Consider the following 27163-nt stretch of genomic DNA (forward strand, 5'->3'; position numbering starts at 1 on the left):
GGGGAAATTGTTAAATTTCTCTTAGGCTTTAATACCTTCACAGATATTTTTTCTTGGTCGCAGTTTGACCGTTTAATGTCAAGATTATTTGTACTAATGACAAGTTCACAATCTGAGATTTGTTTTTTCTTTTACTCCCAATCTGTATTCATAAACTTCTCAAGATAACTTTTATGCCCTATTACCCACTTGATTTTATAAGCACCATCTGATTATAAAAGTAAGTGCATGCATTAGAAAGGGATTTCTATGCAAATGGGACAGAATGGTCAGCACAGACTCTGGGACGAAGGGCTTGTTTCCTGCTGCATGACCAATTAATCTAACATTACAGTTGTCCGGCAGAGAAACAGGCCCTTCTATGTCCTGTTTCTATAGGACATCTACAGAAACCATCTTGTGACAGAACGCCCATTTTCTCGTGTCCCATTCTACTTCCTCCACATTCCCATCAGCTCCCTCTGCCCCTAATTCCACAACTCACCTATGCACTCGAGCAATTTATCTGCAAATCTTTGTGTTTTTGAAATGTGTGAGGGAACTGGGGCATTGGGGGAAATGCAGTCTTGGGGTTGAACTCCGTTCGCTGGAGTTGCGAAGCAGTAGCTCTGTGCCATTCTCTTCTGTTCCTGTAGTAAAAAATGTTCTTTGTGGGTGGAATATTGTCTGAAGGTTTATACTGAGTGTTTCAAACTGGGCTGAATGTTATCTTGATCTAACTACTAAATCGCTCTATATTCCTTTGTATTTTTCTATTTCAAATTAATACAAATGGAATAAATATATTTTTTGAAATATTAACAGAATGATTAACATCGCATGCCATTTGGCTGATTATGCCGTTTCTGACATGCAAAAGTGTATGTCAAAAATCCATAGTTTATGGCGTATAGTCACCAAGCAAGGGGCTACTGGCATTTATAACATAAATAGCTCCCCTGTACTCTTGTTGCCTTCACACAAAGAGCACCTGATTAAAGTTCAATTGTTTTGATAGTTAATAAAAAAAAGTAGTGGAGGTGACATTACTGGAAGACGGAGATTTAAGGTGATTTTTTTTCTAATGTACGAAAACAAAAGAGATGACTCAAGGTGAAATGTTTGAATTAAGATCCTGAATCTACTGCTGAAAGGGGGTCAAAGCCTATGGTGATCAGTATTAAATTAAGCAAGACACCTTACAAGATAATTGGAAAGTGCAAAGGGATGCAAGACAATCATGCTAATTGGTTTTAAAAACTAGAAGCTCGAACACACTACTCAATGATTCAAACTAAAGATATTTATATTTTTGGATAGGTTCTCATATTCACATATTTGAGATTTGGGCAAATGAAGTCAAATTGCCTTGTTTGATGGTGACATTGAGGAAAAACACTTGGACATTGAGTTCTATTTAAGGTCAGAAGAGGGTAAAGCTTAAACAATAACACCAATGTCAACTGGTGCTGTTCGGTGTTAGCTGATAGACAAAAACCCCATAAATTAGAAATGAGCAATTTGGATGGAAATGTTCTGGTCAGTGCTTGTTCATTAATTCATTTAATGGATTCTCAGAGTTACTCAGTTGAGCAGCTAAGTCAGTTTGAAAGTACATAAAGTGAACGGTGCTTGATTTTGATGGCAGTGAATCTGCAACCAGTGTAGAGGATATATGCTGATTTTTAAAAAAAATAGGAAATGTGGGTTGGAATTCGAAAAATCCGACACCTGCCAATTGAAGGTCATTGTGTGCAATAGTCAGCATAACCTTTAATTTGCTGCAGAAGAAATGTCGTATATTAGCTGATTAGAAATCCTAGAAGTGCACCTTGTTCTGAGTTGGGAATTGAATTTATTAGCTTTCTCTTTTGTGTCCTTCACACAAACGCCACTTTTATCTTTGTTCTAAATCCTATGAAGATTCCGTTGTTATTTTGAGCTCATCTTCCTTCAAAAGTAAAACTAGCTTTTTATTCTATAGAACAATTTGTCATTGGTTTGTGATTTTTAATTCTGGACTCCAAATAGTGCAGCTTATTTCTATGGTCAATGTTTGATTGCACTGAATGTTTTCTGTTCCATTGCTCCAGAAACGAAGTGAATTTGACGTTTGTCAGCAGATAACGTATTGGACAGAAGAATTTATGGGATTCAATTAGGAAGCTTCATTAAACCAAGCTCTTTAATTTAAGAATTACAGTTCCATTTAGCAATTGACCTCAAATTTGACACCTGACAGTGCTGGGTGTTAGAATGAGTAGAACCTACTATGCAGGATCAGTTTTAGATGCTGGCTGTCAATCATTAGCCATGATAGAAAGGAGAGAATTGAGTTTGTAAAATTTTTGGACAACACAATGGTGCAGCAAGTCGAACTGCTGCCTCACTGCTTCAGTGATTTGATTCAATCCTGACTTCCAGTTATGTCTGGAGTTTTAATATTTTTCTTGTGACTGCTTATATTTCCTTTGGGTGCTTCAGTTTCTTCTCTCATCTGAAAAATGTGTGGGTGGGTAGGTTAATGGTCCGATTATATTGCCTCCAGTTTATGGGTGAGTGGCAGAATCCTGGGAGGGACAGTGGTGGGGATTTTTTTCCCATTCTCTATGGCTTTAAAATTGGATGGATAAAATTAGAAGGTTAAATTAATGACTGTCTTCCGCATTAATTTATCATTACCTGAACTAAGATTCAGTTGGAGATGTTTTGATTTCTGGGACATTGCCAACTCTCAGTAAAGTTAAGTTTTTTTATGAAATTGTTGCAGCACGTTTGATAATACTGATTTTTGTAAAAGATTTTAAAAAATAGATTGGGGGCAAACTAGGGTAATTTGACATTACTCTTCAACCAAACGAGTTGCGAGTGGGTGCTGAATTTGGAGGATTAAACAGGCTTGTGCACAGGATTTGACGTGCCAATTATTAATGTGCAAAGGAGACCTTTGCTGCAGAAAAATGGGGGGAGGGTAATCTTGGATAACATCTGCAAAGAAATATAAAATTCCTTTGAAAATGGCCTGCAAAGCAAAATGAGAATTTGCAAGTACTTTACCTGTGATCAGTCACCCCATCTTTTGTTTGCATGCTATCTTCAAGGATACGTTAGATGGCATGTAAATGACTTGGTCATGTGTGGGCTCGTTTATATACTGGTCTGGTTAGTTTACATAAATTTTAAGCAGGGGCAATTCTGCAGTGGCCAAGATTGAGTTGAACCTTTTCAGTCTGTGGTCTGCTGCTTGTACTGGAATGTATGTTAAAAGCCGATTCAAAAAAGTTAAGCAACTATAAAATAGTAAGAATTTCACGTAGGAAACTTCTGAATTAATCTTTGTGCCTGCAGGAAAAGAATAATGGTCTAAAGAGTGATTGGTATGATTCTAAAAAGGGAGACCTCTATCTCAGATTTTCAATGGCTTTGCTTATTTGCTGAGCATTTCGGGTAGCTTTCTTTTTCAGAGAGAAAGAGCTGCAGATTAGCTGGTCTGTGCCTTTCAGCCTGTCACTCTTAATTATTTACCTCTGCAGTGCTTAATGTAGGTTCACATCACTTTCCATGAAGGTTGGAAGATTTGAATGGCAATTAGTTTGATAACTGTTCATGAATTTGGGTATGAAAATGGCACTTGAAGCTTATATTTTCCATTTCCTTTCTATGCAAACTGTCCAAACCACCTAACTTGAATTGTAGGAGCAAGTAATCTAAAGTAAGTTTCATTTTCACAACATCTGTAGAGTCGTAAACCTTGAATTTTGTAGATAATACCAACATAAGTAGAACAGCTAAGAAAGTATTCATTGTTAATTTAGAAACTTTACCCATGGATAATAACTGCTGGAAATAGTTCATTTTCAAGTATTAAGTAAAATGGCAGGATTGTCGCAAATGGTGTTGACTTTTGATTGGAATAAATGTGGATTGGTGATTTTGAGAAATTGGGGGTTATATTATTTAAACATGAAGTCATTGGGATGTTTAATGGTGGCAAAGGAAAAATTAGTTTGTAACAATTGAGCATCTAATTCATATTCTAAAAGGGGGGGTTTTTGTCACCTAGATGGTTTTAAAGCAAAGAATTAAACCTTAGTGTTGTCCATGGAAATCCATTGGGGAATATATCTTTGTTTAGTGAAGTACCCAAATTATTTTCCCTTCAGGTGGTGTTTCCTGGCAGCAGTTTGGAGCTTTTCCTGAAGCTGGAAGATTTCCAAATCCTCCTCTGCAGTTAAAACAGGCTGCATGGTCATTTGTGCACTTGATGCTTTCATCATGACAATGACATCAGTGTAAAACTGCTTTGCCCTTAGCTTCTCCATGTACCCAGGACACCCATGTCAAAGAAACATTTCTTCCCATTCTTAGAGCATTTTGAAAGATTTGGCATGGGTTTACATTGTGGGGCAGAACGAGCAATGATATGTGTGTATATAACCACGTCTGCATTGCCTAACTGCTAGAACTTGTAGTTAGAGGATTAAATTATTTTAAATGGTACATAATGTTCCAAAAAGGTCCAGATCAAACCTTTGAGGTTTATCTATATTATGATATTAAGCTTGGAAGTTAATATTTTTATAGTGTAACACAATTTACCTTTACATTGAGATTATTTTAACAGTTGAGAAACTATGTAGATTTGGCTTATACTTAAATTGTTAGTGTGGTTTTAATTTGGAATTTGAACGTTTAAATTAGTTTCAAGTCATGTACTTTCATGTCAGCTGCTCTTTGAATTTTTCCTTACTAGGTTTAAATGATGGCTAGAAATAACCCTACCCCTAGTAGGTAAGGCTTTGCTGATCTTTATTACATAATACCTCAACTAACTTATTCTATATGCTTTTGTCAAGTACTAATTAGTGAGTGACATCTTAATCCTACTCTTGCTGCAGTAACTGTCAACGCTTTGACTGATTCCTAATTTTCAATCCAATCCGGCATAATTACTGCAGTGAGATACAAGTTCAAAAAACACTTTTATTATTCACCTGGATATTTTGCGTGCTGTGTAAGTTTGTATAGAAGTGATTGAATGTGTTGATCTATGAGCTGCTTTAGAAATTGGAGAAATTGAATATGGAAGAATGGTTTTTGAGGACTTTAAATCTTCACTGACTGCCTATATTTCAAGTACAAGTTCAAATGCTTTGTAGTAATCTTCTCCAATGTGTTTGATCATCCCAAGTTCACCATTATTTTTTTGATGCCCCTGTATTGTACAGGGCTAAATTGATAAAAAAATATATGTTGCTTCGTGGAGTTTGTGTAAGTTCTGGTGTTTGAGATGGAACTTGGATTGCCACTGAAGAGGACCCTGCTTGATACTGCTAGGTGGTGAGATGAAGAGGAGCTGAACAATATATTGGCCATATGTGCTTACAGCAGATTGATCCACAAGGCTGTATCAGTTGTCTATGGTGTCAGAAGATAAAACTCATAACTACGTTAGTTAAACATGGAGACCATGCAGGCATTAAATTGGGATGTGTTTGTGGCTGCTTTCAAAGCATAATCACATTTTAATCAAATAATATTGGCACTGCAGGAAGGAATTGTTATAGATTTGAGAGAATACAGAGCAATTGACTTTTAATTTTATTTACGTTTGTTTGCTGGTTTACATAATCTGTCACCTCAACTTCAAATGACTTAAACATTTTTAAGCAAGTGATTTGAATGATTAGTCATTACTCTCCACTAAGATCTGACTATCTATCTCGCCTTTCCCCTGCCGAACTGTACCCCAATTCCTCCCCCCTCCATTCCCACACCCACCCACCCAAAAAATGAAATAAGATATTAGGAAATTAAGACATCTTGGTGTGGCACAGTAAGTTTTACATTTTGGCCATAACTTATGGGTTTCAAGTGCAATGAAATGCTTGAACACCACGGGTACAATAGTGCAATAGAATTGCCTGAACACCAAGTACAATAGTTCAATAAAATTGCCACAATCAGTGACGAAGTATTTAGGAAGTATTGCTGGGCTAGGAAGCGGGATCAGTGAACACAATGTTGGAAGGATGGCACAATCTAATGGAGTTTAGATTTATTTAAAACTGCAGTTCTGGACTCGTTTCAAGCTGCAGATTTATGGACACACTACCATGGCAATTCTTCAGTCAATTTGTGAGAGCTATCATCTGGCACGTAGATATTTTACTTACCTCTGCTTATCCAAGTATTCTGCTCCATTTACTTTATCAACTAATGACAGTGGTGATGCTTACTATTGAAGCTGTCTAATGCAGAGAGAATGAAACCACAAAAGACCATGGTTGGGTGAATTCTGTTCATTTTAGCACAAAGCTCACTGTAGTTGAGATAAATATTGCGGTGGAATTTTCAGCTTGCTGTGCTCAATATTGTCTTCACTCCCAATACTTGGAAAAAAATCTAGATGATAGCGCAGGGTGTTAACCCAAAACCTAAAATAGTTATTGAGAAAGTTAAGACTAGTCTACATATTAAAGTCCTAAATTGGAGCAGGGCAAAATTGTAAAGGAATTAGATGGGAACTTGCAACGGTTGATTGGGAGAGGCTGTTTGCAGGTGAAGTGACGCCTGGTAGGTGGGAGGCCTTTGAAAGTGAGAGTTCAGGGACAACGTTCTTTCTCGAGTGAAGATAAGGGTTGCAGGATCTCTTTTGTTATAATATGAATATGTCCCAGTACATCATATTCATTTAACACATAGATACAAGGAACAGCTGGTTTACAAAAAAGCACTTGGTGTTAAGAGTAACTCAGCGAACCGAGTAGCATCTCTGGAGAACATGGTTAGAACCCTTCTTCAGACTGACGTGCTGACTCACTCCAGCATTTTGTCCTTCATTCATTTAACACATCATTTTGCCCTCTTGATCGCCCTGATAAGAGTATGACATACTCTTACATCTCTTATCTGAAAGAGATTCACTGAATCCCAGCTGGTTGGCGAGGAGTATTGAGGCGCTGTTAATGAATAGACGTTTTGTCAGAGAAAGGCAGCTGGGAGATCAGGTGGGCAAAAAGAGGACATGAAATAGCTTTGGCAGCTAAGCTAAAGGAGAACTCAAATATTCTACAAGATTATTGAGAGCAAAGAAATAACAAGGAAGAGAATACATCCGCTGTCAATGTGGTCATCTGTGTGGAATCGCAGGGGATTTGGGGGTTAAATCTTTCTCATCTGTCTTTATCATAGAGAAGGTCATTGAATCCAAAGAATTAAGGGAAATGAACAGCAACGTGTTCGAAAATATTCAATTTACACAGAGGTGCTGGAGGTTATGAAGCATAAAGTTGGATAAATCCCTGTGGCCTGATCAATTATATTCTAGGCCATTGCAGAGAGCCAGGTAGAAATTGAAGGAGGCCTGGCTGAGATATTTGCATCATCTTTAACTACGGGTGAAGTAGCAGAAGACTGGAGATTGGCCTTGAAGAAAGGCTACAAGGACCAAGCCAAGGAACAAGATGCTGATGAGACTAACTGATGGTTGGAAAACTACTGGAGGGGTTTTGGAGACAGGATCTACCAACATTTGGCAAAGTAAGGACTGATTAGGGACAGTCAGCATGGATTTATGCATGGGAAATTGTCTAACTTTTTTTGAAGGGATGACAAAGAGGATTAACAAAGGCAGCGTGTTACAAGTCTGCATTGACTTAAGCAAGGCTTTTGACAAGGTCTCACATGGTAGCCTAGTCTGGAAGGTTCTATCAAATGCAGTCAAGAATATAAAATTGGCTTGGTGGGAGAAATCAGGGTGGGACTGAATGGTTGTTATTCAAATTGAAGGCCCGTGACCAGTGATGTGCCAAAGGGTACATGGAGAGGAAAGGATGAGAGACCTGGGCCAAATGCAAGTAAATGGATCTACTTTGGATAGATATCCTGGTCAGCATGGGCGAGCTGGGCTAAAGGCCTTGTTTCCATGCTGTTTGACTTTATGAAATAGATTTGGAATTCATAAAATCGTGATGCGTGTGACTTAAAGTTCCAGATTCTCGGTCTGCCAATGTATCCAAAATATTGACTGTTTTTTTATTTTTGTGATCTTATAATTTCTGGACGTGAAGCAGAATAAAGTGCCAACAATTTAAGATTTAAGTCTGATCGATGTCCATGTGACCGGGAAATTGGAACTACACTTCTTAAGCATCACAGAATATACAGGCTTGTTTTGTTCGGTTTGACCTTGATCATCTGCCTCGCATTTTTTCAAAGAGCCTGTGATGCACAATGGCTTCCTGGGCTACGACGGTGTATATTTGACAACATGGTTTGTGATGTAAAATCCTCCTGTCCCAGTGTTCCTGTTTGGAAAACATATTCACGTGGACCTATGTACGTAGATAAAGGATGTTATCCTACTTTTCAGCACCCATTTCCCCAAAACACAATGCAGTGGATTATGAACAGAAGCATTTAGACAGGCACATGAACAGGCAGGGAATGGAGTGATGTGGGCCATGTCCAAACAGATTGGACTACTTTAACATAGTTACAGGCATCGAAGGCTGAAAGCTCTCCTGTGTACCATGTTCTACATCAAGTTTCTTTAATGTCACTAATCATTTTTGAAGTATGCAAATTTAATTCCAATGTGGATACTTGAACTAGATATGATAGCTGGAGAACAAAATAATGTATGGAGTGCTGCAGATACTTTTTCCAAGCCATGTCTGCTTCTGCCAATTCTCATTTGCTCTTCTCTCTCAACAGAAGGATCCAAACCCACCCTCTGAGTGCAAGCAGCAGTGAAGCCTGCTTATGTGGCCTTGAACAACTGCACTGTACTGGCTTACTATAAACAACTAATAGTTACTTAACAGCCTTATAATGTTTTGTATTTTCTTGGTAGGACAAATTTCAATTAACATTTTTTTGGTTAATCATGAACCCTTAAATCAGCCAGTTCAGAATATGGTTGGTACTCTTGCATTGTTTTTTTAAAAAATTGGTTGTTGATGAAATGGAGTTTATAAAAGTCCCAAAATTTGTCATTCCAGTGCTAAAGAATTTGGGTTCTTCAAAATTAACTTGTTAGAGGCACCACCATTGACTTTAGGAACAGCAAAATACAGAGACCAATATTTGTTGAGAAATATCTTGCTGGAGAACAATCAACCAAAGTAATTAATCTTTTCTTCAGCTCTGTTGTCTAAATATATAATACTGTGGAAAGATTTGTTTTGTAGCTGGATGAGTGTAATGTGGACTTTATACAAAATTATAGAAATAAAATTGTGCAACATGTCTGTGCTTACACTAGCTGTGCCTTCATTACTCGTGTTCCTGTAAAAACACGTAGTTCCAGTGAGTTACCTTCTGGGAGACGCATTGAAAAATGTGGCTTGCTCTAATAATGGAGTTGCAGAGTAGTTAATAGGTTTACAATATGTCCAACCATCTGTACTGTTCATACATGTTTGCTTAATTATGCTATGGTTTTGTTCATTTGTTTTAATGTGAGATTGTGAACAACATAGCTTAACCGTCACATGAAAGGTCCTGCTGTGCCACTTGGGTTGTGAATAAAAACTAGTATTTTCGGATTTTCTTACTCGTCCAACTTGTGTGGTGTATTATATACTAGTCACAACATGATTTCAGACCCGGCGCTCAGCTATTCATTCAGCTCACTGATTTTTACATTTGCTGCATCATAAAAATCACATTTGTTTGCCTTTTGTGGACGTTCTTGCCCTCAATTGAGCAATGATTACTTTCCGATTACTGGAGTTAAATAAATTATATTTGTATATAGTTGTCATATTCATTGTTACGAGTTCCTGATTTGGTCGGATATCTTGCTTTGTCAAAAGTCACATTGGCCAACTCAGTAAAATTTAACTAATTTGACTTAATGTTTTAATTTAAAAATCTTCCTGTTAAGGTGGCTTGATGGTCTGAGCCAATTTGATAAAATTAAAAAGTAATAAATATAAAGGATAAGTTCTGCTTGGGTATTAATCAAATGGACAGTTCTGTGTTTTAGGAAAAATACTTGACTTTGAGTTTTAATGTGTAAGGATCAGATTCTTAATATCTCTGCCTTGAATTGTTTCCTCTGTGTGTAACTTGAGTTTGGCTCTCTATTTCATTGTCATACTGTACAGATTCTTGGGGCAATAGTCATTGCCTTATAGTGCCAGAGACCCAGGTTCAATTCTGACTACAGGTGCTGTCTGTATGGAGTTTGTACGTTTTCCCTGGGTGCTCCGGTCCCCCCTGTCCCCCCGTTCCCCCCCCCCACACTCAAGACATACAGCTTTGTAGGTTAATTTGGCTTTGGTAAAAATTGTAAATTGTCCCTAGTGTGTGTAGGATTGTGTTAGTGTACGGGGATCGCTGGTCAGTGTGGGCCTGTTTCTGCACTATATCTCCAACGTCTCCCAATATCTCAGCCCCTCAATTCCTGGCAACATCGACCTATATCATCTTTGCGCACTCCAGCTTAATGATATCCTTCCTCTAGCAGTAACCAAAACTGAACACAATACTTAAAGTGTGATCTTACCATTAATACATCATTACCCAGCTCACACTTATCACCACCCTGTTTCTACCAGTCCATTGCTTCTGTGTCACACTGTTTGTGGAGGAGCAGGAATTTCCACCATTACATGTTGGGAAGGTTTGATTCACTCTTTTCACCACAGCCACAAATTCTAGTTCCAGTTACCAACAATTCCCTCCGTTGTTGGTGTTTGAAATTACATTAGGTGTTTTGCAATCTGAGCTGGAGCTTAATTTTTGACCTTCCCAAAAATGCATTGTTGAGACCATGTTTTATCGTGGGTGGCATAGTTGGTAGAGCTACCGCCTCAGCACAGAGACCTTGTTCGATCCTGCCTTCTGCTGTCTGTACGTTTGCACGTTCTCCCTGTGACTGTGTAGGTTTCCACTGAGTGCCCACCGGCATCCCAAAGGCATGTGCATTTTGTAAGTTAATTGGCCTCTGTAAATTGCCCCGACTGCAGGGAGTGGATGAGAAAGTGGGATAACATAGAACTAGTGTGAATGATGGTCACCGTGGATTCAATGGACCGAAGGGCCTGTTTCCATGCTGTATCTCTAAACATGTTCCTTAATATTCAATGCTGTCTTTGTATCTCTATCCTCTAAATATGAACTTGGTAACATTCTGCCTGTACCAGGCACAATCATTATTTCTGCTAAAAAAAAAAGAAAATACTGCATCTGTTGAAAACCTAAATTAATAAATGAAAAATACACAGCAGAGCAGGCAGCATATGAGGTGCAAGATAAAGTCAAGTATCCAACTAAAGACCTTTGATCATATTTCCTCGTGCCAGGCGGCCACTTAGCCCATCTAGTTTGGCTCACAAGGCAATGCTCTTCACGCACAAATTTTCCCTGAGCCCTATTTTCACCACATTCCCATAAAATCTTTACACCCACCGACTGAAGAAGGGTCCCGACTTGAAATGTCGTCCATCCTTTTTCTCCAGAGAGGGGCCCCCCAAGCACTTTGTGCCTTTTGGATAAATCAGCATCTTCAGTTCTCTGTTTCTACTGTAGGGATAATTTAGTTTGCCTGTATCCCTCTATTTGCCTGTATCCCTGCAACTTATTCTGTTGCAGATGCCTTTCTATGCACAACTTTTTGCAACTCGTATTAATGATTAATTTTAATTAGTATTAGCTAATTAACCCATCAGTTCATATTTGGGATGTGGGTAATATCCAAAGCGCTTAGTCGAAATGGGTTGCTTTGTTATCTTTGTTGTAAATTCTATTATTATAACGTGTCTACATTTGTCTTCATTAATCTTTATTTTTTACATGTTTGTAGAAACCTTTACACTCTACTTGTGTATTCTTTGCCAGCTTATTCTTAGTGCACCTTTGCTCGCTTAATCAACCTTTAGATCCACTTCTACTAAGTTCTAAATTGCTCCTAATCCTCTGTCTTGTTACAGTGGCATTTCAGCATTGAGCTCACCTAGTCTATACATCTGAAAATAGCACACTGGATATTGCCTTGCCAGAGAATAAGTTTTAAATATTTCTCCAAATCCAGTCCTTCAACTGGCAGCCTAACTAATTTAATTGCCAAATAGATGATTCAGTACATGTTGCCTTGCAAAGATAAATTACATTTCTGCACCCACTGGATCCTGTGTTGATCGTAAATGTAATGGGATATTGTTCTTTTTCCAAAGTGAAAATATTCTCAAAGGTAATGAATCTGAATATGCCTCGAGGTTTATCTTTTAGCTGTGCTTCTATTTACAGGACGTTAATGACCTTTACATCAGAAAGATCATTGACTCATTTTTCTTCACAGATGTTAGTTGAGTATTTCCAGGTTTTTATTTTTACTATCTGCAGTTTTTCCAGATGTTTTGACATTATTATCAAGAAATCAAAATTAACGGAAAAAGTCCGCACGGTAAGATTCCAGCTTCACTACCTCTGACCTGTGCCATCTTTAAAGTTCACATTGTTTCAGATCCTGCTCTGGGCTTATACTAAAACCCCCCAGTAACATTGAAAGAAATAACTGCAGATGCTGCTTTACCAGAAAAAAGTGCTGGAGTAACAGCGTCTCTGGAGCCTTTTGCGTTCGGACCCTGTCTCACCCGCTGAGTTACTCTAGCACTTTGTCTCCCACTAACTTCCCTGATGCCTGAATTACTCTAATTTCTGCGCCCAAGATTAAGGGTTCCATATCTGTACATCTTGAGATGTCCTCATTCTTTAGGGAACAGGGGTTCCCCTTTTCATAGATGAGTCCCCCACACAGGTCTCCTCGATACCCCACAGCTCTGCTCTTTCTCCCCCTCCCCCCAGTCACAACAGGGACAGAGTCCCCTAGTCCTCACCTTTCACCCAATCAGCCATCGCATACAGCACATAATTCTCCGACATTTTCACCACCTATGGGATCCCGCCACGAGCCACATCTTCCCATCTCCACCCTTTTCCGCAGAGACCGTTCCTCTCCACAACTCCCTGGTTAACTAGTCCCTTCCCACCAACCCAGCACCTTCCCCATCAACTACAGGAGATGCAACACCTGTCCCTATACCTCCTCCATCGACTCCGTCCAAGGACCCCGACAGTCTTTTCAGGTGAGGCAGAGGTTCACTTGGATCTCCTCCGACCTTATCTACTGTATCCGCAGTTCCAGGTGTGGACTATATATCGGCGAGACCAAGCGCAGGCTCGCTGATCATTTCGCTGAACACCTCCACTCAGTCCGCCTAAACCTCTGATCTCCCAATTGCTAAACACTTTTAACAACCCCTCCCATTCCTATACTGACCTTTCTGTCATGGGCTGTCTCCACTGCCAGATTGAGGCCCAGTGCAAATTGGAGGCACAGCACCTCATATTTCGCTTGGGCAGCTTACCCCCCCAGCAGTATGAATATTGACTTCTCTAACTTAGAAACAGAAAATATGTGCAGGAGTAGGCCATTTGGCCCTTCGAGCCAGCACCACCATTCAATATCATGGCTGATCATACAAAATCAGTACCGCGTTCCTGCTTTCTCCCCATATCCCTTGATTCCATTAGCCCCAAGAGTTAAATCTAACTTTCTTGAAAACCAGTGAATTGACCTCCACTCCTGTGGCAGAGAATTCCACAGATTCACAACTCTCTGGGTGAAAAAGTTTTTCTTCATCTCAGTCCTAAATGGCCTACCCCTTATTCTTAAACTGACCCCTGATTCTGGACTCCCCCAATATCAGGAATTTTTTCCTGCATTTAGCCTGTCCAATCCCTTAAGAATTTTTTCTGTTTCTTTAAGATCCACTCTAATCCTTCTAAATTCCAGTGAATACAATCCCAGCCGTTCCATTTTTTCATCGTATGTCTGTCCCGCCATCCCGGGAATTAACTTGGTGAACCTCCATTGCACATCCTCAATGGCAAGAATGTCATTCCTCAAATTAGGAGACCAAAACTGCACACAATACTCCAGGTGTGGTCCCACCAGAGCCCTGCACAACTGCAGTAGGATCTCCTTGCTCCTATACACAAATCCTCGTTATGAAGGCCAATATGCCATTTACTTTCTTCACTGCCTGCTGTACCTGCGTGCTTACTTTCAGTGACTGATGCACAAAGACACCCAGGTCTCGTTGCACCTCCCCTTTTCCTAATCTGACACCATTCAGATAATAATTTGCCGTGTTCTTGCCACCAAAGTGGATAACTTCACATTTATCCACATTAAACTGCATCTGCCCATCCAACCTATCCAAGTCACCCTGCAGTCTCATGGCATCCTCCTCACAGCTCACACTGCCACCCAGCTGTGTGCCATCCTCAAATTGGGAGATGTTACCTTTAATTCCCTCGTCTAAATCATTAATATATATTGTAAATAACTGGGGTTCCAGCACTGAGCTTTGCGGCACCCAGTCACTGCCTGTCATTCTGAAAAGGACCCGTTAATTCCTACTTCAAGTAACCCTACTTCAAGTAACCTCTATCCATAACGCCCCCCTCCTAGTTTTCCAACTAGTCTGACTATACCTGGTTAAATTTTATCTCTGCTTTTTATCACCTTCTCCTAGTTAACAATTATGTATTCTGCATGGCCCTTAACCCTCATCTCCTTTGTATCGTTTTCACACCTTACTCTTCCTTATCTCTGTGTCTCCCTCTCCCCTGACTATGTCTGAAGAAGGGTCTCGACCTGAAATGTCACCCATTCCTTCTATCCAGAGATGCTGCTTGTCTCACTGAGTTACTCCAACATTTTGTGTCTTCTTCGGTGTAAACCAGCATCTGCAGTTCCTTCCTACACATTTACTCTAATTTTGACTCCTTCAACTTTCCTAACTTCAAGTGCTCTGCCGTTGACGGCAATGTCTGCCAGCAGGCATGATCCAAAGCTCTGCAATTAATTTTCTCCCTGAAAGCAGGCTGTCCTAACAACTTGGTGCTTTTTTTTTTTGGCTCTGGGGCATGCTGCAATGTTACTCTCTTAACTGGGCACATTCTCAGTGAATGTGTGTGGTGTTCTCAACCATTTGCTTCATTAGTCATAGTCTCTTCAAATAATATCCAGCTCAGATGGCAGTGGAACACATCTGTTATATATATATAGTACATTTGGATCAAATCCCTAAACCTCACATTGCTGTCAATTGCTATTTATTGTCAGCTTTTTATTACCAAGCCAATTATCCAATTTAACAGTAATTCTTTGAGCCTTAAATATGAAGGCTGCTTCAAGTGCCAGTAAAATTATACCACAGTGAGATTGGACAGTATTAATAGTAATTATGAAATAGTTTGCTTGTTACAAATTATTTATTAATCAATGGCTGTGATTTTCCAAGCGTTAAACCTCATAGGATGTGGTTTAATCCCCTCCCTAGCTTCTATTCATGAAATTCAGTTAGAGATAGAGCACAGTCTATGTGAGATGGTTTCGTCCAGGGGGCTGAATGGCCTGCTCTAATGTTCCACTTGAATTGCCAGAGCCTAATTAACCACATGTAAAACCTTGCTACACATTTCAAAGATAGTAGAATCTGTACTCTTTTTGAGTCTTCAGTAGATCAAAGATCTGAAGAAGGAAAGTTATTAAAAACATTTGGCCCATTGAGTCTGAATGCCATTGTGGCCTGTGCCAATTAGATTCCATGGAAGGGAATTAAAACACGTAATAGTGTTAGCGACTACTTTAGGCAGCTTGTAATGCAAATTGATTGCTGGTCGCTGGTCTTAGCAGGATGTCAGCTGGTTTTGAATGTCAGTATTACAACTGTTTGGTATCTACTTCTACCATGCAGACTTGCTTGTAATGTGCATGCAAAGTAACATGGAGAAATTAGCCTGCACTAGTTATTGCCTGCATAAATTTAAATACTGGATGAAAGCTAATGAGCAGCGCTTGGGTCAGTGTTGTGAGGCAGCACAGCTTTTTGAGTGGCTTGCCGGTAGAATGTCAATATGGGTGAAATTATGGGAATAAGAGCTACACTTCAAAGAATTAAAAACTTATTGAAATGCTGTTGGATCTCCCATGTGTCAATTGCAAGCACATTTGGCACTGGACCATAACTAATTTCTGTTTTCCTAAGACTACTCTACATAAATCAAATCTCAATCATTAATCATAACACCATAAATCACAATATCAGGCACCAATGGCTCACCAAGTCTGTACTGACCATCGAGCACCTATTTCCACTCATCCCATTTTATTCTCCCCACATTCCCATCAACCTCTCCCAGATTCCATCCCTCACCCACAGCGGCTCTTAACCTAACTGCCTGCCTGTCTTTGGGTTGTGGGAAGGAGTGCCCAGAGGAAATGAACATGCTCATGGGGACAACATTCAAACTCCACACCAGACGTCAGGAATAGACCCTAGATGATGTGATTAAGGTCTCTCAATCTACTATCTTCTAATCAGTAAAACCACCACAAATGACTACTTTATGTCCTTTAAAGGTAAATTCTTTATCAAGCCTGACCTTTCTATTGATTGCAAACCAATTTTGTTAGACAACCTTTTAATGGGATATGTCAAATATTTTCTTAAAATCCACGTGGAACATCATCCTCTGCATTTATGAATTCCATTTAACCTCTGCACCATGTCCAAGATTTTGACAGCTTTCCTAAGATATAGCACAAATGAAGTCTAGCCAGGGCTGTTTAATGATTTAGCTCTACTCTTGAACGCATCACAAAATGCTGGAGTAACTCAGCAGGTCAGGCAGCATCTAGGAGAGGGAATGGGTGACGTTTCGGGTCGAGACCCTTCAGACTATCTTCCTCAAGGTAGCTCTACTCTTGTGTCTCCGTAGCCTTATCCTATTTAGTCTTTTAACAGCTTATCAATTCATGCCAACTCCTTCAGAGATTTATAAATGCAGCTCCTTGGTCCCCTGTCTCCCTGCACACCCTTTACCATTTTGTTTATGTTGCTTCTCATTTTCCTTCCAAAATTCATCAGGTTCTCATTCCTCCAAATTAAATTTCATCGGCCAACAGTCAGAAGAAGGGTTCCGACCTAAAACGTCATCTAATTCTTTTCTCCAGAGATGCTGCCAAACCCGCTGAGTTGCTCCAGCATTTTGTGTCTCTTCGGTATATACCAGTATCTGTTATTCCTTCCTACACATCTGCCAATTTTGCCAGTTTGCCCTACAAACAACCACCTTGCCATTCCTTTCCAAGTTTGACATTAAATGAAAATCCTGCCCCTTTCCACAAATCTGCAATTTTATTTGTATGCAAGAAGGTTATGTCTCTGACTGCTGAGCCCATCCCTCTGAAACTGAGCCAGATTAACTGTGGTCATGGTGTCATGGTTGACCTCGATCTGAGCTTAGAATCCAGACCTCAGAACACTTTGTGGACATCCTGCATCACACCCAAAACAATTGGGCTGCTGGGGACTTTGCTGTTTACTCTGGCTTCCAATGTGCATGGATGCTTGGGTCTTTCAGGTTTGTAGGATGCATCTCAGCATGTTTGGGGACAGCTCCATCCAAGACCACAAGAAATTGCAGAGAATTGTGTACGAAGCCCAGACTATCACACAAGCCAACCTCCCTTCCATTGACTCGATCCACACTTCATGCTACCTCGGAAAGGTCACCAGCATAGGACCAGCCTCACCCCGGTCACTCCCTCTTTTCCCCTCCCCCATCAGGCAAGGGGTACAGAAGTGTGAAAATGCACACCTCCAGATTCAGGGACATTTTCTTCCCTACTGAGCTACAATCTACCTCATTGAAGACCCTCGGACTTTAGTCTTTAATCAGACTTTACTGGACTTTATCTTACACTTCCTGTATCTGTACTCTGTGGATTGTAGTCACGTATCGTCTTTCTGCTGACTGGTTAGCATGCAACAAAAAGCTTTTCACTGTACCTCGGTACACGTGACAATAAACTAAATGAAATCAAAGTAGTAGGTGTCAGGCTTCAGTTGGTAGAAGTGCCCAGCAGATCGTGCAGCATTAGTGGGAACAGAAATAGAGTTAATGTTTGAGGTCAAGACACTTAGTTAGAACTGGGGAAGGGAGAAAAGCAAATTAGTTGCAGAAATGGTGGGAGGGATGGAAAGGACAAAGCGAATATCTGCTAGGTTGAGACCAGGTTAAATGTGGTTAGACGGTCCTTACACCTCATTGCTCTGCTAATTAATTACATAACTCCTGCGCTGTTACAAGGACAATGTAAACTTGAGGAACGATAGCTCTTCTTCTGACTGGGCACTTTATAGCCTTTTGGTTTTGGTCTAAAACTAGAGAACATAGGTTTAAGGTAAAAGAGAAAAGCATTTCTCAATACAAAAGTATTGTGTTAAGTTTTGGTCACCCTACTTTAGGAAAGATGTCATTAAACTGGAAATACTGCACAGAAGATTTACGAGGATGTTGCCAGGACTCGATGGCCTGAGCTACAGGGAGAGGTTGGGCACGCTGGAACTTTATTCCTTGGAGCGCAGGAGGACAAAGAGTGATCTTATAGTGTATGCAATTTAAATTTATGAAATTTTATTCACCTCTATAAAATCATGAGGGGAATAAATAGGGTTAATGCACAGAATATTTTACCTAGAGTAAGGGAATCTAGAAGTAGAGGGCATGGGTTTAAGGTGAGAGGGCAGAGCTTTAATAGGAACATGAGGGACAACTTTTTCACACAGAGGGTGGTGGGTGCATGGCACGAGCTGCCAGAGAAAGTTGTTGAGGAAGATACAATTACCACATTTAAAGTACATTTGGATAGGATTGCAAGTGGATAGGAACGATTTAAGGGATTGTGGGCCAGACGCAGGCAATTAGAACGCTCTCAAGCCGGCAACCTGATCTGCATGGACGAGATGGGCCAAAGGTTTTCCGTGCTGTACGCTGTGTGTGTCACTGAGACATGCATTATTTCTCTTTTCACAGGTGCTGTGAGTCCTCAGTGTTTTGAGGATTTGCTTTATGTATTCAGAGGCTGAAACATTTAGGAAATGACTAAATTATATTCCTCTCCACCTCCTACCCTTCCTTCTTCACCCCTCTGTGATACCGCAATTAGCTTTGTTTTTACCTCTGATACTATTTTTCCCCATCAATCATTTTTGCCTTTCACTTTCAAGCTACTCACTATGTCGAGGCTAAAGATAGACAGGTAAGACACAAGATGCTGGAGTAACTCAGCAGGTCAGGCAGCATCACTGGAGAAAAGGAATAGGTGATGTTTTGGGTCAAGACTCTTCTTCAGACTGAAGAGTCAGGGGAGAGGGAACCAAGTTAAGCTACATAGAACAAATAAACGAAAGATATGCAAAAAGACAAATCAAAGCCAGCATCGATGATCCAAGGAAAGGTGGGAAAGGTGATGAGGAGTGGTTACAAACAGTAAAACTCACTAGGAGACAATGAAACGAGTAGGATGAGTGGGGTGGGGGTGAGGGTGTGGGGGGAGGGGGGAGGGGAGAGAGAGAGAGAGAGAGGGGGTGCAGGGATTACTTCAAGTTAGAGAAATCAAAATCATACCGCTGGGCTGTAAACTGCTCAAGCGAAATATGAGGTGCTGTTCCTCCAATTTGCGTTTGACCGCACTCTGATAGTGGAGGAGGTCCTGCACAGAAAGGTCACCATTTCTAGTTTCCTCCTCTGCCCTTTGTTTCTAACGAGGTTGGAGCTTTTACAACGTGGTGGAGAGCGGGGCCGCAGTTCCTCCGGAGGCCGGTTGGTGGGAGCAGAGAGCGAGGTGGGAGAGGAAGGTGGAGGGGAGAGGGGGGCTCTGAAATCCAGGCTGCAAGCAGGAAGAAGGACGCACTTGCTGCTGAGATCTTGCTCCACAAGATCAAGAACTTGTCTCTCTCTCTCTCTCTCTCTCTCAAGCACCCAGCAGTGGGCCAGGCAGCATGCAGGAGAGGAGTGGGGAGGTGATGAAGGAAGGGGTGTTACAGAAGAGGAGCGAGGGTCTGCTGCAACTGTGGAAGAAGAAACACTGTGTCCTGACCGAGGAAGGTCTCTTTCTGCTGCGTCCCAGGAAATACCTGGAGCTGTCCCAACACCAGACGGAGGCCAACGGCAACGGAGCCAAGCAGCTCCGCTTCAACGACATGAAGACGGTGGACAGCGTGGAGAGGAAGGGGAAGTATGTGTACTTCACGGTGGTGATGACGGACAGGAGGGAGCTGGACTTTAGGTGTCCCCAGGACGCTGGCTGGAACGCCCTGATCACCCTGGGCATGGTGCAGTATCAGAACCGGCGGGCCATGGAAGCGGTACAGAGCAGCCGGCAGAAGCTGGCACAACGGGGCATCGGTGTGGGCATCCACAACGCGGCGTGAAACTGCCCTGCAGTAACCCCTTGCACAGGTGAGACCTCCCCACCCACAGAACCCCTTGCACAGGTGAGACCCTCCCCACCCACAGAACCCCTTGCACAGGTGAGACCTCCCCACCCACAGAACAATAGTAACCCCTCACCCTCTCCCCCCTCACCCTCTCACCCCCTCACCCTCTCCCCCCTCACCCTCTCCTCTCTCACCCTCTCCCCCTTGTCGCACCTCTTAGGAGAGATGTAGAGAACGAGGAGCCGCAGATGTTGGTTTACAAAAGAAAAAGACACAAAGTGCTGGAGTAACTCAGCGGGTCAGGGCAGCATCCCCGGAGATCACAGATAGGTTACATTTCGGGTATGGACCACTTCTTCAGACACGAGACTCCAATGGCCTTGGCAGAGCAGATATTGACCAAAACCCAGCGTGCTGGAGCAGCGCGGCGGGTCAGGGCGGCAGCTCTGGAGGACATGGATAGGTGGTGTTGCCAAACGTCTCCTGTCCATGTTCTCCAGAGACGCTGCCTGGTGCGCTGAGTTACTCCAGCACTTTGTGTCTTTCTGAGGAGAGATGTGTTGGGTTGTGAGGGAGTGCTGGAGCGACTGGAATCTACCACAGTGTCCACAGCAGCACAGACCGACCTGTATTCCACCAATTAAATGACCAAAAAGAGTTTGACTTGATTACATTGGTGTCAGGGGCAAGTGTTTTACATAGGCGGTGGTGGGTGCCTGGAACACGCTGCCAGGGTTGGTGGTGGAGGCAGATATCATAGTGGCTTTTAACTTATTTTGGATAGGTGCATGAATATGCAGGGAATGGAGGTACACGGATTATGTGCAGACAGATAAGGGTTGGTTTTGGCACCATGTTTGGCACAGAAATGATGGGCCGAAGGGCCTGTTGTTGTGCTTTACTGTTCTATGTTATATAGATTGTATTTGGATATAGTATTATCTGATCTGCCCGATGCAAAACGAAGCCTTTCACTGTATCTCGGTACATGTCACCAAAACCTAAACCTATGAGATTTTCCATGCTGTTCCAAGCTAAAACTAAAATATGTGATTGCTAGGAATTTAGGTGGAGGAGTCATTTTTAACAGTTATTAAACTGACATATGTGTTATAGAACCTTACAGTATGGGAAACAGGCCACCCGGCCCAACTCGTTCATGCTGACCAGCATGCCCAATCTAAGCCAGTGTCATTGAGCCCACAACCCCCCCTAACCTTTCTTATCCATGTACCTGTTCAAGTGTCTTTTAAATGCTGTTATCGTACCTGCCTTAACTACTTCATCTGGCGGCTCATTCGATATACCCGTCACTTTTAATCGATTCTATTTTTAATGAAAATTACACTTGTCAAATGTTAAGCGGGTAGGAAGGAGGTGCAGATGCTGGTTTACACCAGATAGACACAACATGCTGGGGTAACTCAGCGGGCCAGGCAGCATCTCTGGAGAAAGGGAATAGGGACGTTTCGCGTCGAGACCCTTCAGACTGACTGAAATGTTAGGTAATTGGATGAAGTCTGTTTTTGTTTACGACTGGGGGCAAAACTGTTCAAAGATTAAAAGCGCGTGAGGAGTAAAGTGGGACAGACACACTTCTGCAAATTAGGACCACTCTTTCACACATATCAAACAATACCTATCCCATAGAAAAGATTAAGTTCTGGAGTAACTCAGCGGGTTAGGCAGCTTCTCTGGGGGACATGGATAGGTGACGTTTCGGGTCTGGACCCTTCTCCAGACTGAAGACTGCAGTTTGAAGAAGGGTCCCGACCTGAATCGTCACCTATTCATGCCCTTCAGAGATGCTGCCTGACCCGCTGAGTTACTCCAGCACTTTTTTTGTTGTTGTTGTAAGCCAGCATCTGCAGATGTCTACATAATACCTAGGCAATGGCCAATTCATAAATTGATATAGATAGATCAAATTAAGGGATGGGGAACGAAATTTGGATGTGTAGTGTTACCAGTGGTCGCTTTGATTAGAAGAGGATTCAAATGCAGCCTCTATGAGGCTTCTTTTCGTTTATTTACAGGCTTCTGAACAGCCCCTCCATAAGCAAGGGTACTGTCCGATTCACCTCAACTCCATTGTAGACTCTGGAACTGGTGCGCTACAATGTTGTACAATGCTGAAAACTATATTCTGCACTCTATATCTTCCCCTTTGCTTTGTCTATTGTTTGACTTGTATTAGACAATAGACAATAGGTGCAGGATGAGGCCATTCGGCCCTTCGAGCCAGCACCGCCATTCAATGTGATCATGGCTGATCATTCTCAATCAGTACCCCGTTCCTGCCTTCTCCCCTTATCCCTTGACTCCACTATCCTTAAGAGCTCTATCTAGCTCTCTCTTGAATTGTGTTTATGTATACAGGGTTGTGTGATCTGATCTGTTGGGGGCAGCATGCAAAACAAAGCCTTTCACTGCACCTTGGTACGTGACAATAATAAACCTAAATCTAAACCTTGCGGACCAAATAGCCCACTCAAATTCCTACATTCCTGCGTTATGCAGACTCGAGGAAAGGAATCTGCTGTAATGCATCATTCAGCAGAATTACAACCAGGCCATGGTAGGAATCTGATTTTCAGTCTAGGAGTGTCGGAGAAAAGACAAAAGAGTTTGTTGGTCTGTCTTTAATGTTACTCTCAGCGTACAGGTTAGGATGTTTGTGTAGCAGTTTGCATGTGTTCTGTTAGCTGAGCATAGGTAGGTATTTTACAGGGCATACTGTTTGCTGAGATCTCACCCTCTGTGTTAAGTCAGGGTGCAATGGTTGGAATGTGTAGCAGCAGCAACTGGAATGAAACAGACTTGCATCCTAACGGAACGATAAATATTTTACGTCATCTAATTGAGTCATACAATTCAAGATAAGATTACGGGCATTTAAACAATTGTTTATTCAATTATACTTCAATTCAATGATACTTTATCGTCACATGTGAAATGCTTTGTTTTGCATACAACCCAGTAAAATAATACGGCAGACCTCACCTAGGCAGTGAATACACAGGCAGTCCTAATTCTGGGTTAGTCTGATTTGACTGCAGATTATATATGTGTAAACAAAAGATAGACACAAAGTGGTGGAGTCACTCAGCGGGACAGGCAGCATCTCCGGAGAGAAGGAATGGGTGACGTTCTGGGTCGAGACCCTTCTTCAGACTGATGGTCTGACCCGAAACATCACCCATTCCTTCTCTCCAGAGACGCTGTCTCCCCCGCTGAGTTACTCCAGCATTTTGTGTCTTATCTTCGGTTTAAACCAGAAGCGTCACCCATTCGTTCTCTCCGGAGATGCTGCCTGATCTGCTGAGTTACTCCAGCATTTTGTGAATAAATACCTTCGATTTGTACCAGCATCTGCGGTTATTTTCTTACAGTATCTCTAACCTAAATAGTTTTGCTGAACCCTTTTATAATGTGCAATGCCATTCTGAGTTTAGTTTTCACCTTGTGCTTTCTGAGATGTATCTGTGCAAAGCATCTCTTTCTGTTGTGCAAGGATTTAACCCATCATATTAGTCATCTACAAATGCAAACCCCAGTGGCTTTTTGATATGCGGTTTGTGAGGCATCTGCAAAAACTGTGCAGACCTCTAATGTCCTTGATGCCAATTTACCTCTTCAACTGACCATATGGGATGCACACATCCCTGATAACAACATGCAGGTACATCAAGCAAAACGCAAAGTGCTGGAGGAGCTCAGCAGGTCAGGCAGCAGATGGGGAGGAAATGGACAGACAACCTTTGCTCCAGCTCCATTTTTCAGACTGATGGAATAGGAGGGAGACCGCTGGAGAAGAGAGGTGGGAGCAGGGTAAACCCTGACAAGTGATAGGTGGATACAGGTGGTGTGGGGGGGGGGGGGGGGGGTGGGGTGTGATTGGCAGATGAGTGGAGTAAGTGACAAAGACAAAAGGTTGTCAGATATGGAGAGAAGGGAAGTGAAATGTAAAGCCGGAGGGAAGGATGTGGGTGGAAGGGGACGGGGTTGGGGGGAATAACAGGGAAATGGGGGAATCGGGGATGGCAGTTAGGTTTACGAGGAGTAAGGAACAAGGTGTCTGTTGGAGATGGTGGGAGAAAAGGGTGTGCCCCGAGGTGGGTTGGAAGGCACGGGAGAGAGAGAGGAGGTAGGGGAGTGTTCATTTAAGTTGGAGAATTCAATGTTCATATCATTTGGTTATAAACTACCCAAGTGTAATCTGGGGCTACATCACATCAATTAGAGCTCCTCTGAAGTGCAGGTCCATAAATCATTGGAGCAGAATTAGGCCATTCGTCCCATCGAGTCTAATCTGCATCCACACTTGCCTAGAGTCTACAGGAGGAAGGTTGGCAGATATAATGGACCAGTTAATAGAGAACCTGGGGTGTTCCTGCAGCAGAGAATGTTCTGGAGAGATTTAAAATTATGAACTCTGAGTAGTTATGCAGAAAATAATGATAAACTATTCCCACTGGCAAGTGAGACTGTAACCAGCTCATTAACAATGTTTACTTTTTTAACTGCTTTTTACACACATTCAGCTGTCATGGTCTGGAACGAGCTGACTTAAAAAAGTTGGTGAAAGCAGATTTAATGCTAACTTTCAAAAGGGAATTACATAAGTATTTAGAAAGGACAAAACGTACAGGTTTGTGGGGAAAGCCAGCATATACCAAATGGCTTCCTCCACAACAAAGAGGTTCCGTGCCCATTCAGAGTACTAGTTCTATGTTATTCCACTTTCTCTTTCACTCCCTCCACACTAGGGACGATTTACAGAGGTCCAAATAAACTACAAGCTCACACGTCTTTAGGACATGGGAGGAAACTGGAGCGAAGCCGAGGTCTGGATCAAACCCGGGTCTCTGGCGTTGCGAAGCAGCAGTTCTACCCGCTGCAACACTGTCGCTCCTTAGATACAGCTATTCTATTCATTTTTAAAAAGTGCTTTAACCTGTATGATGTTGCAGAAGTTTATAAAGTCATTCTCTGCTTTTTTTTCGCAATTACCCACTGCCAAAGTGTGCAGTCCGCTCTCCATTATTTTAATGTACTGCACTGAAATGGAACAAGTCTGGGATATATTTATTATTTTTTTGGACTTATTCTCCAGAAGAATGAACTTCAATTATTTCAGTAATACAATATAGAACATCATTATTCTGAATCTAACTATGTAGCTGCTGAATAACTATCTCACATATCTTAACTTGAAGCAAAAATGAAAGACAATTTTTGTAAGCCGATATGATAATTTATAAATACAATAAATTCACAGTAATGTGCAAGTAGATTTTTATTTGCATTTTTTCCCTTCTGAAGTTATTTATTTATTGTCCAGTTCTAATTTGGCATTATATTTTTAATTGCAGTGTAACCATTAGGAGACATATCAAAATGTTAGAACAAAGAACTGCTGATGCTGGTTTATACCAAAGATAGACACAATGTGCTGGCATAACTCAGCAGGTCAGGCAGCATCCCTGGAGGCAAAGGATGGGTGATGTTTCGGGTCGGGACCCTTCTTCAGACCAAAATGTCACCTCCCGCCATCGGGGTTGGATATCACTCAGTTTCTTTTAGCATCCAATAATTTTTAAAACATGATTAGAATCGTTCACTTGGGGTAAAACACAAGACTTGTTCCTTTGTCCATTTCTTTTAAAATAATATATTTTTATCGTTTTTGGCCCCATATAGGTTCGAGAAGGAGGGTTCGCACACAGGAGCACACAGGAATGGAAAATGGAAATGCAAAAACTCTGTCCATTGCAGATATCAGATTAGCTTATTAGACGCTGGAATGGTTTAAGCTGTAAACCCAGCAGACTGAATCGCCAAGAAACATTCAATCAATATTCTCACGGACGAAGCTTTTAATGAATTCCATTACTGGGCAGCTTCTCGTGGATGTTTTAACATTATTTATCGCAGACTGGTTTTTTTTGGTTACATGTCCTGGATGGACCATTGATACGAAATATGTAATTATAAATTATTGCCTTTTAAAATTTATTTCCTTATTTATGATGTTTTAATTTAGTGCCTGATCTTTCTTGAATGTTTGGGTTTTGTCAAGAAGAAGCCAGAAGACTGAAGCGTAAAGAGAGTGGTCGAGGTGAAAGTGAATAGCCCCTTTATTCTGTAACAGTGCGTAGAACAGAATGGGTCTATATTCTCTGGTTTAGAAGAAGGAGCTGTGATCTCATTGCCAGGGCATGTAAGAATTTTATATTATTCATAGCGGGTGCCAAAAGGCTCCTTTCGCTGGTTGGTGAGTTTAGAATTAGGGTTCACAGTCTCAAGATAAATGAGATTGTGTGAAAATCCCTTCACTCGGTGGAATGAGATTTGTTTGAGTATCTATGGAGTGGAGTTGCTCAGGGGGCTGTTTGAGAGGGCACTTTAATGGAGATGCAGAACTACAGTAAACTCTGGATGATCAACTATTTATTCCAAGGATGGAGATACCAACAAAATCAGGAGAACCTGGGTATTGTTTCGTTTAGCTTAGTTTAACGATACAGCAGGGAAACAAGCCCTTCAGCCCATCGAGTCCGTGCCGACCAGCGATCACCCCGCACGCTAGCACTATCCTACACACTAGGGACAATTTACAATCTTTATCAAAGCCAGTTGACCTACAAACCTGCACGTCTTTGGCGTGTGGGAGAAAACCGGTGAGCCCGGGGAAAACGCACGCGGTCACAGGGAGAACGTACAAACTCTGTACATTCACCACCAGGATCGAACCCGGGTCTCTGGCGCTGTAAGGCAGCTGCTCTACTCTACCGCTGTGCCGCATGGATTGATACATTGCTTCCATCTGCATCAGGAGTAAATGATTTTTATTTCATTATGTTTGACATGCA

The 27163-nt window shown here is 41.6% G+C and overlaps 2 protein-coding genes across 10 annotated transcripts in view; both read left to right on the forward strand.

Moving 5' to 3' along the window:
• nap1l1 (nucleosome assembly protein 1-like 1) overlaps positions 1–9231 on the forward strand; it is a 40497-nt gene extending 31266 nt beyond the window's left edge. For 7 of the 9 annotated variants that reach the window (XM_078417181.1, XM_078417182.1, XM_078417183.1 and 4 more), the window contains exon 15: positions 8698–9231. In XM_078417181.1, coding sequence (XP_078273307.1) covers positions 8698–8736 — 39 coding nt within the window. In that variant the 3' untranslated portion in view covers positions 8737–9231. Of the gene's footprint in view, positions 1–3675; positions 3692–4732; positions 4771–8697 lie in introns of all 9 variants that reach the window. The other 2 variants (XM_078417184.1, XM_078417185.1) reach the window with 1 other exon arrangement.
• Positions 9232–19744: 10513 nt separating this feature from the next.
• phlda1 (pleckstrin homology-like domain, family A, member 1) lies at positions 19745–26306 on the forward strand. Its single transcript, XM_078416581.1, has 2 exons — positions 19745–20310; positions 25992–26306. Exon 1 carries the CDS (start codon positions 19851–19853, stop codon positions 20280–20282), a length of 432 nt encoding a protein of 143 aa, XP_078272707.1. The 5' UTR covers positions 19745–19850; the 3' UTR covers positions 20283–20310; positions 25992–26306.
• The last annotated feature ends 857 nt before the right edge of the window (positions 26307–27163 follow it).

The sequence above is a fragment of the Rhinoraja longicauda genome, chromosome 20 (assembly GCF_053455715.1).
Source record: "Rhinoraja longicauda isolate Sanriku21f chromosome 20, sRhiLon1.1, whole genome shotgun sequence".
NCBI lineage: Eukaryota > Metazoa > Chordata > Chondrichthyes > Rajiformes > Arhynchobatidae > Rhinoraja > Rhinoraja longicauda.